The sequence below is a fragment of the Chiloscyllium plagiosum genome, unplaced genomic scaffold (assembly GCF_037043375.1).
Source record: "Chiloscyllium plagiosum isolate Xiang-an unplaced genomic scaffold, Cpla_swu_hap1 HiC_scaffold_8, whole genome shotgun sequence".
In the NCBI taxonomy this organism is placed as follows: Eukaryota; Metazoa; Chordata; class Chondrichthyes; order Orectolobiformes; family Hemiscylliidae; genus Chiloscyllium; species Chiloscyllium plagiosum.
Genome location: NW_028270146.1, coordinates 45600294 through 45613712, shown reverse-complemented (window position 1 = coordinate 45613712; position 13419 = coordinate 45600294). Strand labels below are relative to the sequence as shown.

Below are 13419 nucleotides of genomic sequence, written 5' to 3'. Positions count from 1 at the left end.
AGGCTTTAATCGTTGACGGTGATAGCGTTCACCGAAATAATTACTTCCGCTACATAGTGTCATTCTATCCACCGCTTACAAAGTTTTAAGGTAGATCCCGCAATAATCCCAGAGGTGAGGGGGAGAGTGACAGTCCTTGAAATCAGGCCGCATTTAACTGAGTGTGGCGTCAAGGAGCCTGAGCAAGACTGGAGTCAGTGAGTATCAGGGCGCAAACTCTCTGCTTGTTGGAATCATACCTGGCACTGGTTGTGGAAGATGGTTGTGGTTGTTGGAGGTCAGTCATCTCAGCTCCAGACCACCTCTGTCGGAGTTTCTCAGGATAGTGACCTAGGCCCAACCACTGCTCCTGTTTCATCAATGACCCTCCATCATAAGGTCAGGTTTGGGGATGTTCACCAATGATTGCACAATGTTCAGCACCATTCATGATTCCTCAGATACTGAAGCAGTCCATGTTCGAATGCAATAAGCTGACAAGTGACGAGTAACCTTTGTGCCACAGAAATGCCAGGCAATGACTATCTCCAATAAGAGACAATCTGACCATCATTGCTTGACATCCAGTGGTGTTTTCGTTACTGAATTCCCCTACTATCAGTATCCTGAAGGTTATCGTTGACCAGAAACTTAACCAAACTCATCACATCAATACAGGGTGTACAGAGCAAGCAAGTAACTCACCTCCTGACTCTCCAAACTCTGTCCTTCATTTATAAGGCACAATTCAGGAGTGTAATGCAGTACTCCCCACTTGCCTGGATGGGTGTAGCACCAACCCCACTTAGGAAACTTGACCCCATCCAGGACAAAGCAGCCTGCTTGATTGGCACAATATCCACAAGCACCCACTTCCTATCACCAATACCCAGTAACAGAAGTGTATACCATCTACAAGATGCGCTTTAAAAATTCACCAAAGATCCTCTCTTATCACCTTACAAAACCACAACCACTTCTATCTAAATGGACAAGGATAGCAGATACATTGGAACACCACCATTTCCCTCCTTAAGGGTATTGCAAGTGAACTTACAGAACATGGACTGTAGCTGTTCAAGAAGGCAGCTTTTCAAGGGCAACTAGGAACTGACAATAAATGCTGGCCAGCTGCAGACGCCCACATTCCATGAATGAATAAGTAAATAGTTGAGCGGAGAGGTGTACTGGTCAGGGAATCAGTTACTCGCTGCTAGTAATTAGCGTAAATGCATTCTGATAGCCTCATCCAACACTGACATGCTTAAAGCTTTTTGACATCCTCAGATGATATGGTGCACTAGAGTCTGGTGAATGAAAGTGTAAGAAGGAGACAATTCAGAGATGAGCAAGCTGTACAAGAGTTGAAGGGAAAGGATTATGGGAAAATGGCACAGGAATAGAGGGACTCAATGAGTATTTAGAGGATGAATTATGAAAATAGCTGCTTCCAAAATGCTGCTTCTCCTTTCAATGTAACCCCATGTCATGTATTGCCCCACATCACCTGCCATATGATAAAAGAGGATAAATATTAAATGCTGGCACTATGGTAGATTCAGAAACGGAAAGAAAAATGCATCATAATGTCTAAGAAACCAGTTTTCATTCTTTGAACTAATAAAAGTATTATAATTACAGGAAACTTCTTCAGCTTCAGTGCCAGGAGTGGAGTGCAGATTCTATCCATTACAAATTGCCATATGGATTTCCTGGTTGCTTATGAGTCCTCAGATTCAGAAACAGATTATGACAAAAGTGAAGAAGTTATTTCTCTTCAGAGAGAAGATAATCTTGTTCATTCAAAATTTCAATCTGCATTTCCAACTACCACAGAATGGGAATCAACTAGATGTGAATTTGCATTACAAGTTGCATCTTCTGAATGTGCACATATGGAACACAAATGGAACAGTGCACAGAATTGTACACAGACAAATATTTGTTTAATTCCAAGACCTCCAGAGCAGTTTTTGAATGAGGAGCCATATTTTCAGTTTCCTCAAAAGGACCATAAAAATACATTGAATCTGAAGTGGAAATCTGACAGAATTCCTGTAAAGATGGTCCCCTCAGCTCAGAAGAGAGCATTTCAAACATCAGCGGCATCTGCTCAAAACATTAAACCTTACATACCCAAAAGACTAAGGCAAAAGGACGTAACTTCTAAAAGCAATGACTTCAAAGACAGCACAGAAGTTTTGATCTCTGAGATAAACTGTACTGCAACAGAAGAACACCAGTTAAGTCATTTGAACAGAATTTCAGACTTCATTAAGCCTTACCTAGAAAACCAATACAAAGTTACAAATATTCCAAAATGCTTGGTCTTTCAGACCTCTGAGCACAAGGGACCAGTAACTGCAATACATTGGTGTCCTGTGCAAAAACACAGTCATTTACTGCTCTCTGCTTCCATGGATAAGTCTGTAAAGGTATGGTTCCATTTTGTCAAGAATAGATGGTAGCTTAACTTGAGATTTTGAAACCAGTTTATCATCTTTGCTGAGATAAACTTTAATACATTGTGGTGGCTGATATGACAAATGAAAATACTATCCTAATGCAGTAAGGGAAATTCTTCTGCACTTGAGTGTTGTGGTAGATTGTGTTGAGAATAGATTAGACACTATCTTCTAACTGATCTGTGACATAGTTACTTCAAGAAAGCTTTATTGTGACACTGCCACTAAGATTCGACAAAGTGAGTTATACTGGATTTTGGGGTTTTGCCCCATAATGCACTACCCAGAGCTTAATCAACCGTAATTTCCTGGGCCGATTGTATATCCATTAAAGGCTATCCAGTCCTCAATTCTATTTTAAAATAGGGTAATGCGATGGGAATATCAAAATATTGGAAAGTAGCCTAAAAAACATTGTCTCGCTTTCTTCTTTGAGATTCCAGCAGCAGATTGGTACAGCAGGTAAACTGGAAGGTATTTGGGTCACTTGGGTTCACTATCACATGAAAATGCTTGACTATTGGCTTAACGGCAGGAGATAGACAGTGGTTCTGCAGGGTTGTTTTTCAGACTAAAAACCTGTCACCAACAGTATTCCACAGGAATTGATTCTCAGTTCTCTTGTTTGTCATTTATGTAAATGATTTTGATGAGAATGAAGAAGGCATAGTTAGTAAGTTTGCGAACGACACCAAAATTAGTGGTATAGTAGACAGTGAAGAAGGTTTTCTAAGATTACAAAGGGATTTTGATCAAATCGGTCAATGGCTTGAAAATGGCAAATGGAGTTCAATCTGGATAAATGCAAGACATTGCATTTTGGTTCAACAAACATGGGTAGGACTTACACAATTAATGGTAGGGCCTTGGGTAGTTTTGTAGAACAGAGCAATCGAGGGATTCAGGAATTTAATTCTTTGAAGTTTGCGTCATGTAGACAGGGTGGGTAAAAAGGCGTTTGGAATGCTTACCTTCATTGCTCAGTCCTTTGAGTACTGGAGTTGGGACATTATGTGGAGGTTGTCCAGGACATTGGTGAGGCTTCTTCTGAAGTAATGTGTCCAGTTCTGGTGGCCCAGTTATAGGAAGGATTTTATTTAGCTGGAGAGGGTTCAGAAGAGATTTACCAGGATATAGCTGAATATGGAAGGTTTGAGTTACAAAGACAGGCTGGATAAGCTGGGATTTCTTTCACTGGAGCATGGGAGGTTGAGGTATGTCCGTATAGAAGCTTATAAAACCACGAGAGATATAGATATGGTTAGTAGTAGTGTTTTCCCTAAGATGGAAGACTTTCAGACTGGGGGCACATTTTTAAGGTGAGAGGAGAGAGATTTTTAAAAAAATGAGAAGCATTTAAGCATGGATTTAAGTGGCTTATTAATTGCACAAATTGACATCCTAATGTACTAAGTGTGGAACAGTTTTCCTGCCAATGAGCTGGTCAGTTTTTCTGGCCCCTCCACCACCATGCTCACTCTAGCGAGCTCCATTGAATTCTGCCCAATATCTTCACTTGCGGGCTCATCTAAAACTATGGATCATAAGTGCACATGAAGTAAAATAGGGAAATTGAGAAATTTCTCAGAGGATTTTCATTACCACAAAAAAATGGCTTCAGTGTTTTCAAAAGGAAACTAGATCAGTGCATAAGAAGAAGTAGAATAAACATGAGTATCAAAGAGTAGAGATAAAACACAGAGACTAGGAAAGGCAGTACAGATTAATTGGGCTAAACAGCCAATTTCAGTACTTAAGACATACTGGGTGAAGTTTTATCATCTGCACAGAGTGTGGAAGAGTGAGGAATTTCTCAAAGTCTTGTGTCAGATCATCAACATGATATATTCCCACCATTGAAAGATTCGGCGAAAGACAGGGTCAAGTCAGCATTGACTACTCTTTCAGTTAAGTTCCAACTCAGACGAAAAGTTGGCAATGCCACTACACTCTTCCTGGCAGTGGATACTCCCATGTTGAGGTCAAAACTCAGGAGGTGCTTGGAGGTAACCTCCCAGCACTGGGCTGAGAATCCATGAGCACCAGTGTTCTCAATGCACCTCATCTACATTGGCAGCGGCCATCTCTCCAGAACAAAGCTGCTGGCTGCCCACGCCTTAGGTGCACTGATTGGCAAACTGCTTCACAAATTGCTCAATGGTCATCGTGAAATTGCAAACGTGGAGACAACCTTTTAATCAGTCACTAAGAATAATAGAGAAACCTACACAGTGTATATTGTCTTCAAAAACACCAACAGACAGTTTAATGGGATTTGAAAAAAACTTAAATGCAAAGCCATATAACAAAGAGCTTTGGAGGGACATGCAAAAGCCTAACCTAATAAATAGCTGTAGCTTTTAAGAACAAAGAGGAAATGGGTCAGGGTTTGGGAGGAATTCAAGAGTGAGCTGCCAATGTAAGGGCCAAAGGAAAGGAACACCTAAGAAGAGGTTGATGAAATGGAGAAATGGAGATGGGATGTGATGACCCAAGTAGAAATTAAAAATAAAAGGAATTTTCAGTTTGAAAATACTGCATTGGGAAACAGTAAGTGGGGACATGCGATGATACATGGACAATAGATTGTTTGCATGAGCTAAATTTTATTTGGGGGGTGAAAGTGTAAAAAGTGAACAACGTCACATGTTCTTATGGTTTTCCTTTTGTACTCAAAAGTATTTTGCATTTTTCTATCTTCAACATTGAAAACTACTTGGCATTGATGCTAATATGAAAGCTAACTAGAAGACTTAGTAGTTGAAATGGATGTGAGTTATTAGGACTTTCAAAAATATTTTGGTCAAATTCTGTGTCTTCCTTACAGGAGAAAAGTATAAGGTTCAATGATTGAAAACTGGTTTCAGAGTAGAAACAGAAAGTGGTTATTTCTGGGAGAAGGTCTATCTGGAGAGTACTGACAACTTAAATTTAGCTAGGAAATCTTCTGATCCCTAGTTTGAGAATTGTGTCACTAACAGTGGATGGAAGATAGTTGTAATATTTCTATAAAATATTTTGATCATGTCAAGAACATCCCATAGCAAATATAAGCTAGATAAATAATGCTAAAAAAGAATTAAATCAAATAAGAGGATAAATATGCAGATATATATGCTTTGCATATTAGAATAGAAGTAACAGAGAGCTAGAAACACGTTTTTGAAAGCAAGAATCAGTAATTCCCTCAATAGTGTCAGTACATCTAGAAACCCAAACATTCTGCAGGAAACATCTTTGTGGTTTTGAACCCACACTCATCCACTCAACAAAACTTCTCCGTTTATATGTGTCAGAAAGTGGATAATTAAGCAAATCCTGTGCAAGAGACCTCCTCTTATTTTGATAAACATTTATAAAATCTTTGTAATCTCTTCAACTAAGAAGTTATGCATGTGAATAGGTATCTGCACTGCCTTGTTCTTTCATTTGCCACATTAAAATAAAGCCATTCCAGTTATTTATAGGAAGTGCAAGGGTAGGTACTAAACTTGAGATTCTGTGCTGCACAGATTTTAATCATTCATCATGTTCAAGGCAACTTATAAAAGTTTGAATACTACAGGAGAGGATAAGATTTTTTAGGTAGTTAACTTAAGGTGAGATGAAATGTTCCTCTATATTGTGATCTTCTGACATGAAGATTTACAAGAGCTAATTCAGAATTGAAGTAGTCAAGCTGATCTTCGAGTTTGAGGAACAAATATAACAGTTATGGGCAGTACGGTGGCAATGGGCGGCACAGTGGTTAACACTGCTGCCTTACAGCGCCAGAGACCCGGGTTCAATTCCCGCCTCAGGCAACTGTCTGTGTGGAGTTTGCCCATTCTCGCCGTGTCTGCGTGGGTTTCCTCCGAGTGCTCCGGTTTCCTCCCACAGTCCAAAAATGTACAGGGTAGGTGAATTGGCCATGCTAAATTGCCTGTAGTGTTAGGTGAAGGGGTAAATGTAGGGGAATGGGTTTGGGTGGGTTGCTCTTCAGAGGGTCGGTGTGGACTTGTTGGGCCGAAGGGCCTGTTTCCATACTGTAAGTAATCTAATCTAATCAAATCCTTATACAGAGGGTGGTTCACGTGTGGAATGAGGTTCCTGAGGATGTGGTGGATGTGGGCACAAACACAGTGTTTAAAAACATTTGGATAAGAACATGAATAGGAAAGGTTTGTAGGGATATGGGGCAGGGGCAGGCAGGTGAGACTAGTTTTCTTTGGGTTTATGAACTGCATGGACTGGTTGGACCGAAGAGTCTGTTTCTGTGCTGTATGACTTTATAAGTTTGTACTCTAATGTGATTAATTTTGTTAAAATCCATTTTGGCTGAATTGCAACTGATACATTTGGAAATATATCTTTCAAAAATATATCTTTCCTAATGTACATTCTCTTATCTTACAATGAAATGTCCTGAAACACATTTTGGTGCTTTTGGGCTGTTTTTGCAAGTGACTTTATTTTTGAAATTCCAAAAAAAACTGTCAAAAGATCATACGATCTGAACAAAGGACCGCAGGAAATGTGAAAAAAAGGATACAAGTTACCATAGACCTACCATACCAGATGACTGGTGGTGTTTTAACCTGAGGGTCTTAATGCCTCAGGTAAGGAGAGAGGTTGAGAAGGAGAACCCTTCACAGTAACCTCAGCTGGCGCAGGAATTGAACCCATGATGTTGGCATTACTCTGCTTTGTAATCCTGCTACCCAGCTAACTGAACTAAATGAGTACGTCAATCACTTCCTCGAATCTGTCCCACCTTTCAATCAGATCATTGTTGATAAGAACATAAGAAATAGGAGTAGGCCATCTGGCCCCATGACTGATCTTTTCATGGACTCAGCTCCACTCTCCTGCCTGCTCACCATAAATCTTAATTCCTTCACTGTTCCAAAAGGTGGAACCTTTGCCTTAAAAACATTCACAGGGCAGGGAATTCCATAGGTTCACAACCCTTTGGGAGAAGAAGTTCCTCCTCAGCTCAGTCCTAAATCTGCTCCCCCTTATTTTCAGACAATGCCCCCTAAATAAAGTTTCACCCTCCAATGAAATAACCTCCCTACTTTTGTCTTGTTTATTCTCATCATAATTTTATATGTTTGTAAGATCCCCCTCAAACTCCAATGAGTATAGTCACAGTCTGCTCAATCTCTCCTCATAAGCCAACTCTTTCAACTCTAGAATCAACCCTGTGAACCTCCTTTGCACCTCCTCCAGTGCCAGTCCATCCTTTCTCAAGTAAGGAGAGCAGAACTGTACACAATACTTGAGCCCTCACAGCTGCAGCATAACCTGAAAATAACTAATTTCTTCCTTTTCTAATTTTGGTCAGTTCAGAAACCTCAACCATGTCATCCCCTTTAATGAGCAATATTATGTAATTATCACTTGTACCGTGTCTTCTCAAATGCTCTTCGAAAATCTTAACATATTACATCCACCGGTTTCACTCTTATCTCCTCCATCAGTGACACCTTGAAAGAACTACAGTACAATTGTCAAACATGGTTTCCTATTCATAAACTGTGGTGGCACTGCCAAAGCCCATTATGATTTCCTATATTTCCTCTGTTATTATGTTCTGAATAATAGAATTTTGTGTTCTCCTATTGATTAACATTAGGCTAACTGAACAAAAATTTTTGTTTTCTCATTATTGCATTGCACCTTAATTGTCTTGTATTTGCTCACCAATGTGATAGTTGAAACAGACCTTTTATGTATATGATTGTGGTGCACTGCTGCTTTCCATGTATCTATTAATTACATGACTAAAGAAAGACCTCCTCACAATAGTTAAAAATGTTTTCCCAGAGCACACAGAAGCCAAGTGTGTGGTCATTTAATGACTTTGAGTGATGATCTATTATTCTGTAGAGAAAATACATTTCTGATTCTAATTACAGAGCTCTGATGATGTAAATAAATAGACTAAATCTTATAAATGGGAAGAAATACATCAAATTGTTACATTAATTTGTCCAGTCACTGAAATAGAATTAGTTTTGGATTGTTTTCAAATTGAGGTAATTCTGGGACACACTATAAAATTCAGAAAAAGAAAGAAAATTGTGACTAAATCACATTAAGCATAATCTGTACACTTCCTTTTCATTCCTCATATAGAAATAACCTATTGAATACCTAAACATAAAAAAAGGAGATAGCAGAAAGTAGGTATTATGACGCAATCATAAAGTAATGTTACATGATTTGATGGGTTTTAATGGTGTAATTAATATGAACTGTATACAGTCCTTTTCAGTTGTGCCATCTGTAATGATTGTAGTGAGATCAGCCAGGTGGACATCACAGAATAGGAGTTCCCTGATTGGGGCTGTTAACCTGGTCCAATCAGGGAACTCTAGTTGACAGTTAAAAACAGGAGTGTCTCCCACACCTGCACACATACAACATGGGTGCAGGGGAAAAAATAAGCACTACCGCAGTTAGCCGGTAGTGTGGGGGTAATGAAAATAAAAAATTAACAGGAGCGTCAGAGATTCTGTTCAATCTGAGAGCTGGTTCTGAGGGAGCTGCATCAGTGTCAAGGACTCTCCTTGGTTGTGTCGGAGGAGGGGACTGATTCTGAACTAGCTGGCCCACAGCCAGTGCATTGGAAGGAGAAGAAGGAAAAAAAACAGGAGTGTCAGACATCCTGACACTCTGCAATTTGCCTCTGACGAGATTGTACCGTAGTCAAGGAATTTCCGTGCATAAATAAAGGGTGTCCTGGTAATGGATTATATCAGCCTCTGTGGAGTTATTTCACCATGCAGTAATGGCTTATGTTTTGCATTGTTATCCAGTGCCTTAATTTAAAGCTGTGATACAGGATTGTTTACAAATATTTTGATGTCTGTGATGCTTATGGGAGTTAGTATCCTGTGGTATCTACTATTTAGAGTCATAGAGATGTACAGCACAGAAACAGATCCTTTGATCCAACTTGTCCATGCCGACCAGATATCCTAAATAAATCTAGTCCCATTTGCCAGCACTTGGCGCATATCCCTCTAAACCCTTCCATGCAGATGTCTTTTAAATGTTGTAATCGTCCCAGCCTCCAACACTTCCTCTGGCAGCTCATTCCATACACACACCACCATCTGTATGAAAACACTGCCCTTTAGGTCCCTTTTATATCTTTTCCCTCTCACCCTAAACCTATGCCCTCTAGTTCTGGACTCTCCCAACATGGGGAAAAGACCTTGTCTATTTATCCTATCCATGTCCCTCATGATTTTATAAATCTCTATAAGGTCACCCCTCAGCCTCCAATGCTCATGATCAACAAGAGCCAGATTAACTTCTTCTCCCCTAGCTTAGAAGAACAGAAACCAATTGTTTTGCTGCCACTTATTGCTCTGGTTGGAATTGGATAACTGAGCAAGGATTGATGCTTGAATTTGGGATCTTTCTAGCTTATATGATTCATCTGTTCACTGCCTTGCACACTCAAGGCATTGAGTTTCTTTTGTACATTTTGTAAGGAAATGTTGGCGAGTTAATTGAATAAAATTGCAATGAGGACACAGTTAATTGATGCAGTATCTTAATTTTTTTGTGATTTCTCAATCCACTATATTTTATGGAGAAATTAATGCAAAATTATCTCTTTGGATTTGCTTCTGTTGTACATTAACATTAACATCACACAAAGAAAATTATTTCATAGAATATATGGAACACAGAACATTACAGCGCAGTACAGGCCCTTCAGTCTTCAATGTTGCGCCAACCTTTGGAACCAATCTGAAGCCCATCTGTCTATCCTACACTCATCCATATGTTTATCCAATGACCATTTAAATGCCGTTAAAGTTGGTGAGTCTACTACTGTTGCAGGCAGTGCCCCTACTCCTCCCCGAGTAAAGAAATTACCTCTGACATCTGTCCTATATGTATCACCTCTCAGTTTAAAGCTATGTCCTCTTGTGCTAGCCATCACCATACGAGGAAAATGTCTCTCATTTTCCACCCTATCCACATCTCTGATTGACAAAAACAGCCTCAGGTCCCTCAGCCTTTCCTCATCCTTGCAGTACACCACTATCCTGTCAGTGCTTAGGATCTAGAATGCCCTACCTGATCATGTGGTGGAGGCAGATGGAATTACGGTTTTCAGTAGGGGATTGGATAAGTGCCTGAAGAAAAACACAATTGCAGAGCTATCAGGGAATGAGCTGCCAGAGGAAGTGGTGGAGGCTGGGACGATTACAACATTTAAAAGACATCTGCATGGGTAGGAAGGGTTTAGAGGGATATGCGCCAAGTGCTGGCAAATGGGACTAGATTTATTTAGGATATCTGGTCGGCATGGACAAGTTGGATCAAAGGATATGTTTCTGTGCTGTACATCTCTATGACTCTAAATAGTAGATACTACAGGATACTAACTCCCATAAGCATCACAGACATCAAAATATTTGTAAACAATCCTGTATCACAGCTTTAAATTAAGGCACTGGATAACAATGCAAAACATAAGCCATTACTGCATGGTGAAATAACTCCACAGAGGCTGATATAATCCATTACCAGGACACCCTTTATTTATACGTGGAAGTGTAGGGTAGATGGACTACTACTCATTCTTCATTGCTTTAAACTGAGTGGCTTGCTAGGGTCGTTATAGAGGGCATTTAAGAATCAATCACATTGCTGTGGATTTGAAGTCACATATCAACCATACGAGGAAAGGACAGCAGATTTTCCTCTTTAAATTTAGTGAAGCAGAGGGGATTTTAAGGCAATTGCTATTAGTTTCAAGGTGACTGTCACTGTGAGCCTGAAAATCCTATTATATGTATATGCATTTAATACTTTGCTGCCCACATCAGTGTCTGTTGTTGAAAGTCATACATCAAATGTCCACTTTCTGTCCACACTTTTACTCTTTTCTATCCACATGTACCATTTTAAATTGCTGTGTGGTGTATCCCATTCTGATTTAGTCAATGTCATACAGTATTAAGTTAAAATCACACAACACCAGGTTATAGTCCAGCAGGTTTATTTGGAAGCACTAGCTTTTGGAGCGCTGCTCCTTCATCAGGTGGTTGAGTCATACAGTATTGCAGATAATGGCCACGAGGTGGCTCTGTTCACTAATTTGTAAATAATTAATGTGCACTTGCTCACCACATTGTACATACAAAATGCCATTGATATTTAGATATATCATCATTAAATTGAGGACTTTTAAAAAAAAATCTGATAATAAATTTTAGCTTTGATCATGTTTCTTTGATTTGTTGAATATTGTTCCATTTCTGGGTGGGTGCAATTTTTATGGTTGCTGAAGCATCTGATTGCTGGGGTTGAGGTGTTGAAATCTGTCTGTACAGTATTAATCTTACAGAATGTGGTGTTTATCATGCATGATTGAGATTCAGATTTATATTTATATTATGCTGATGGATATATGATACTTATTGAATCTCCTGCATTTTTTTCTACCTGTCATTTGTTCTGTATGGTGCTAGTCAGGCTGCTGCTTCTCCCTTGAGTGTGGTGAAGATTTTTTAAACTCATTCATGGCTGCCTCGGCCAGCAATAATTGCCCATCCTTAATTGCTGTGGAGAAAGTGTGTGGTGAACCGGCTTCTTGAATTACTGCAATCCATGTTGTACAAAGCTGATAAGGAGGGAATGCCCAGATTTTGATCCCATTCAACAGTGAAGGTACAATGATGTCGGTCCATGTCAGGATGGTGAGTGACTTAGAGGGAAACATGCTGTTCCCAGTTGGTGGGAGTCCCGGTTTTCAATCAATGAAAGCTTTATGTTTGGGTCTTGTATTTCTTGCGCATTTTTGTCAAAGTGTTGCACCTCTCTGAGGTAATACACAAGTCAAGCCTCACTATTCCTGGAGTCATCAAAAAAAAATAATGATTTTATAAAGTATGCAAAATTCTCCAATTTTCAGTCTTTTAGACCCAAACTGATAGGAAGGACAGAGCAGATTTCTGTACTTAACAAGGATTACTGTTTATTACAAATAAATAGATACCAGTTAGAAGTAACAATTATGAACCATTGGCATATAAAGCTACTATCTAACTCTCTAACCTGCTTATATAAGTCCTTGTACAGACACATATAGACAGAGAGAGAGAGAGATACAAAAATAATGAGTTTTATGGGTCGAGGGAAAGAATAGGGACGCGTTCATTAATCCCTGCCCACTAGGTTTACAGCAATGATTCTTTTGGTTTGAGAGGATTTGCTGCTCCTCGATTTTTCACTTGCTTACAGTAGGCAGAAGGTGGCTGGTTTGCCCTTATGAGATCTCTGCTTTATTGGTTAAAAGCCACAGCTTATAGCCACTGGTGGGGGAAATAAACTGCTTTCCTCAGGCTTGATGTGCTTTTTACTACAGAGAGTAGGACAGCATCTTCTATTTTGGATGTCTGCTGGCTTCTAACCAGGTATTCACATCCACAAGCTGTTTAACTATCCAGGAGTCAATCATATAATTGTTGGATGGCAGAAGCCTTTGTCATCAATGATGGTCACTATTAGATTATTAGAGTTGCTGTCTCAGGGAGAAAGAACTGGTGATTTAACCTGAGGGTCATCATTCCTCAAGTGAAGGGGAGGTTGAGAAGGAGAATCCTTCATGATAACTTCATCTGCTGCGGGAATTGAACACACGCTGTTGATGTCACTCTGCATTGCAAGCTAATCATCTAGCCAACTGAGCTAATTGATTGCCAACCAACACTGGGGGTTAATCAGCTCAGTTGGCTGGACTTGGACTTACCTGAGCATCAAGTAAATATTGACCCTTTCTCTGAAGCATATGAGAAAATGGGCCCTTCACTACAGACCTAGAAAACCAAGGTCATCTTCCAATCAACTCAGTGAAACATCTCCTCCCTCTCTAGGCTAAAATCAGTGACAAAGTCCTGGAAAATTGTCCATGTTGTATACCTTGGGAACCTCCTTTCGACAAAGGTGGGTATAAGCAATGAAA

The 13419-nt window shown here is 39.7% G+C and overlaps 1 protein-coding gene across 4 annotated transcripts in view; it reads left to right on the top strand.

Moving 5' to 3' along the window:
• The window catches only part of wdr25 (WD repeat domain 25), a 121423-nt gene that overhangs the window by 133 nt on the left and 107871 nt on the right, over positions 1-13419 (top strand). Inside the window, exons 1-2 of one of the 4 annotated variants that reach the window (XM_087989774.1) lie at positions 4-90; positions 1621-2414. In XM_087989774.1, the coding sequence (XP_087845900.1) occupies positions 1683-2414 (732 nt within the window). In that variant the 5' untranslated portion in view covers positions 4-90; positions 1621-1682. Of the gene's footprint in view, positions 1-3; positions 198-277; positions 379-1620; positions 2415-13419 lie in introns of those variants that run through there. The other 3 variants (XM_043697404.2, XM_087989776.1, XM_087989775.1) reach the window with 3 other exon arrangements.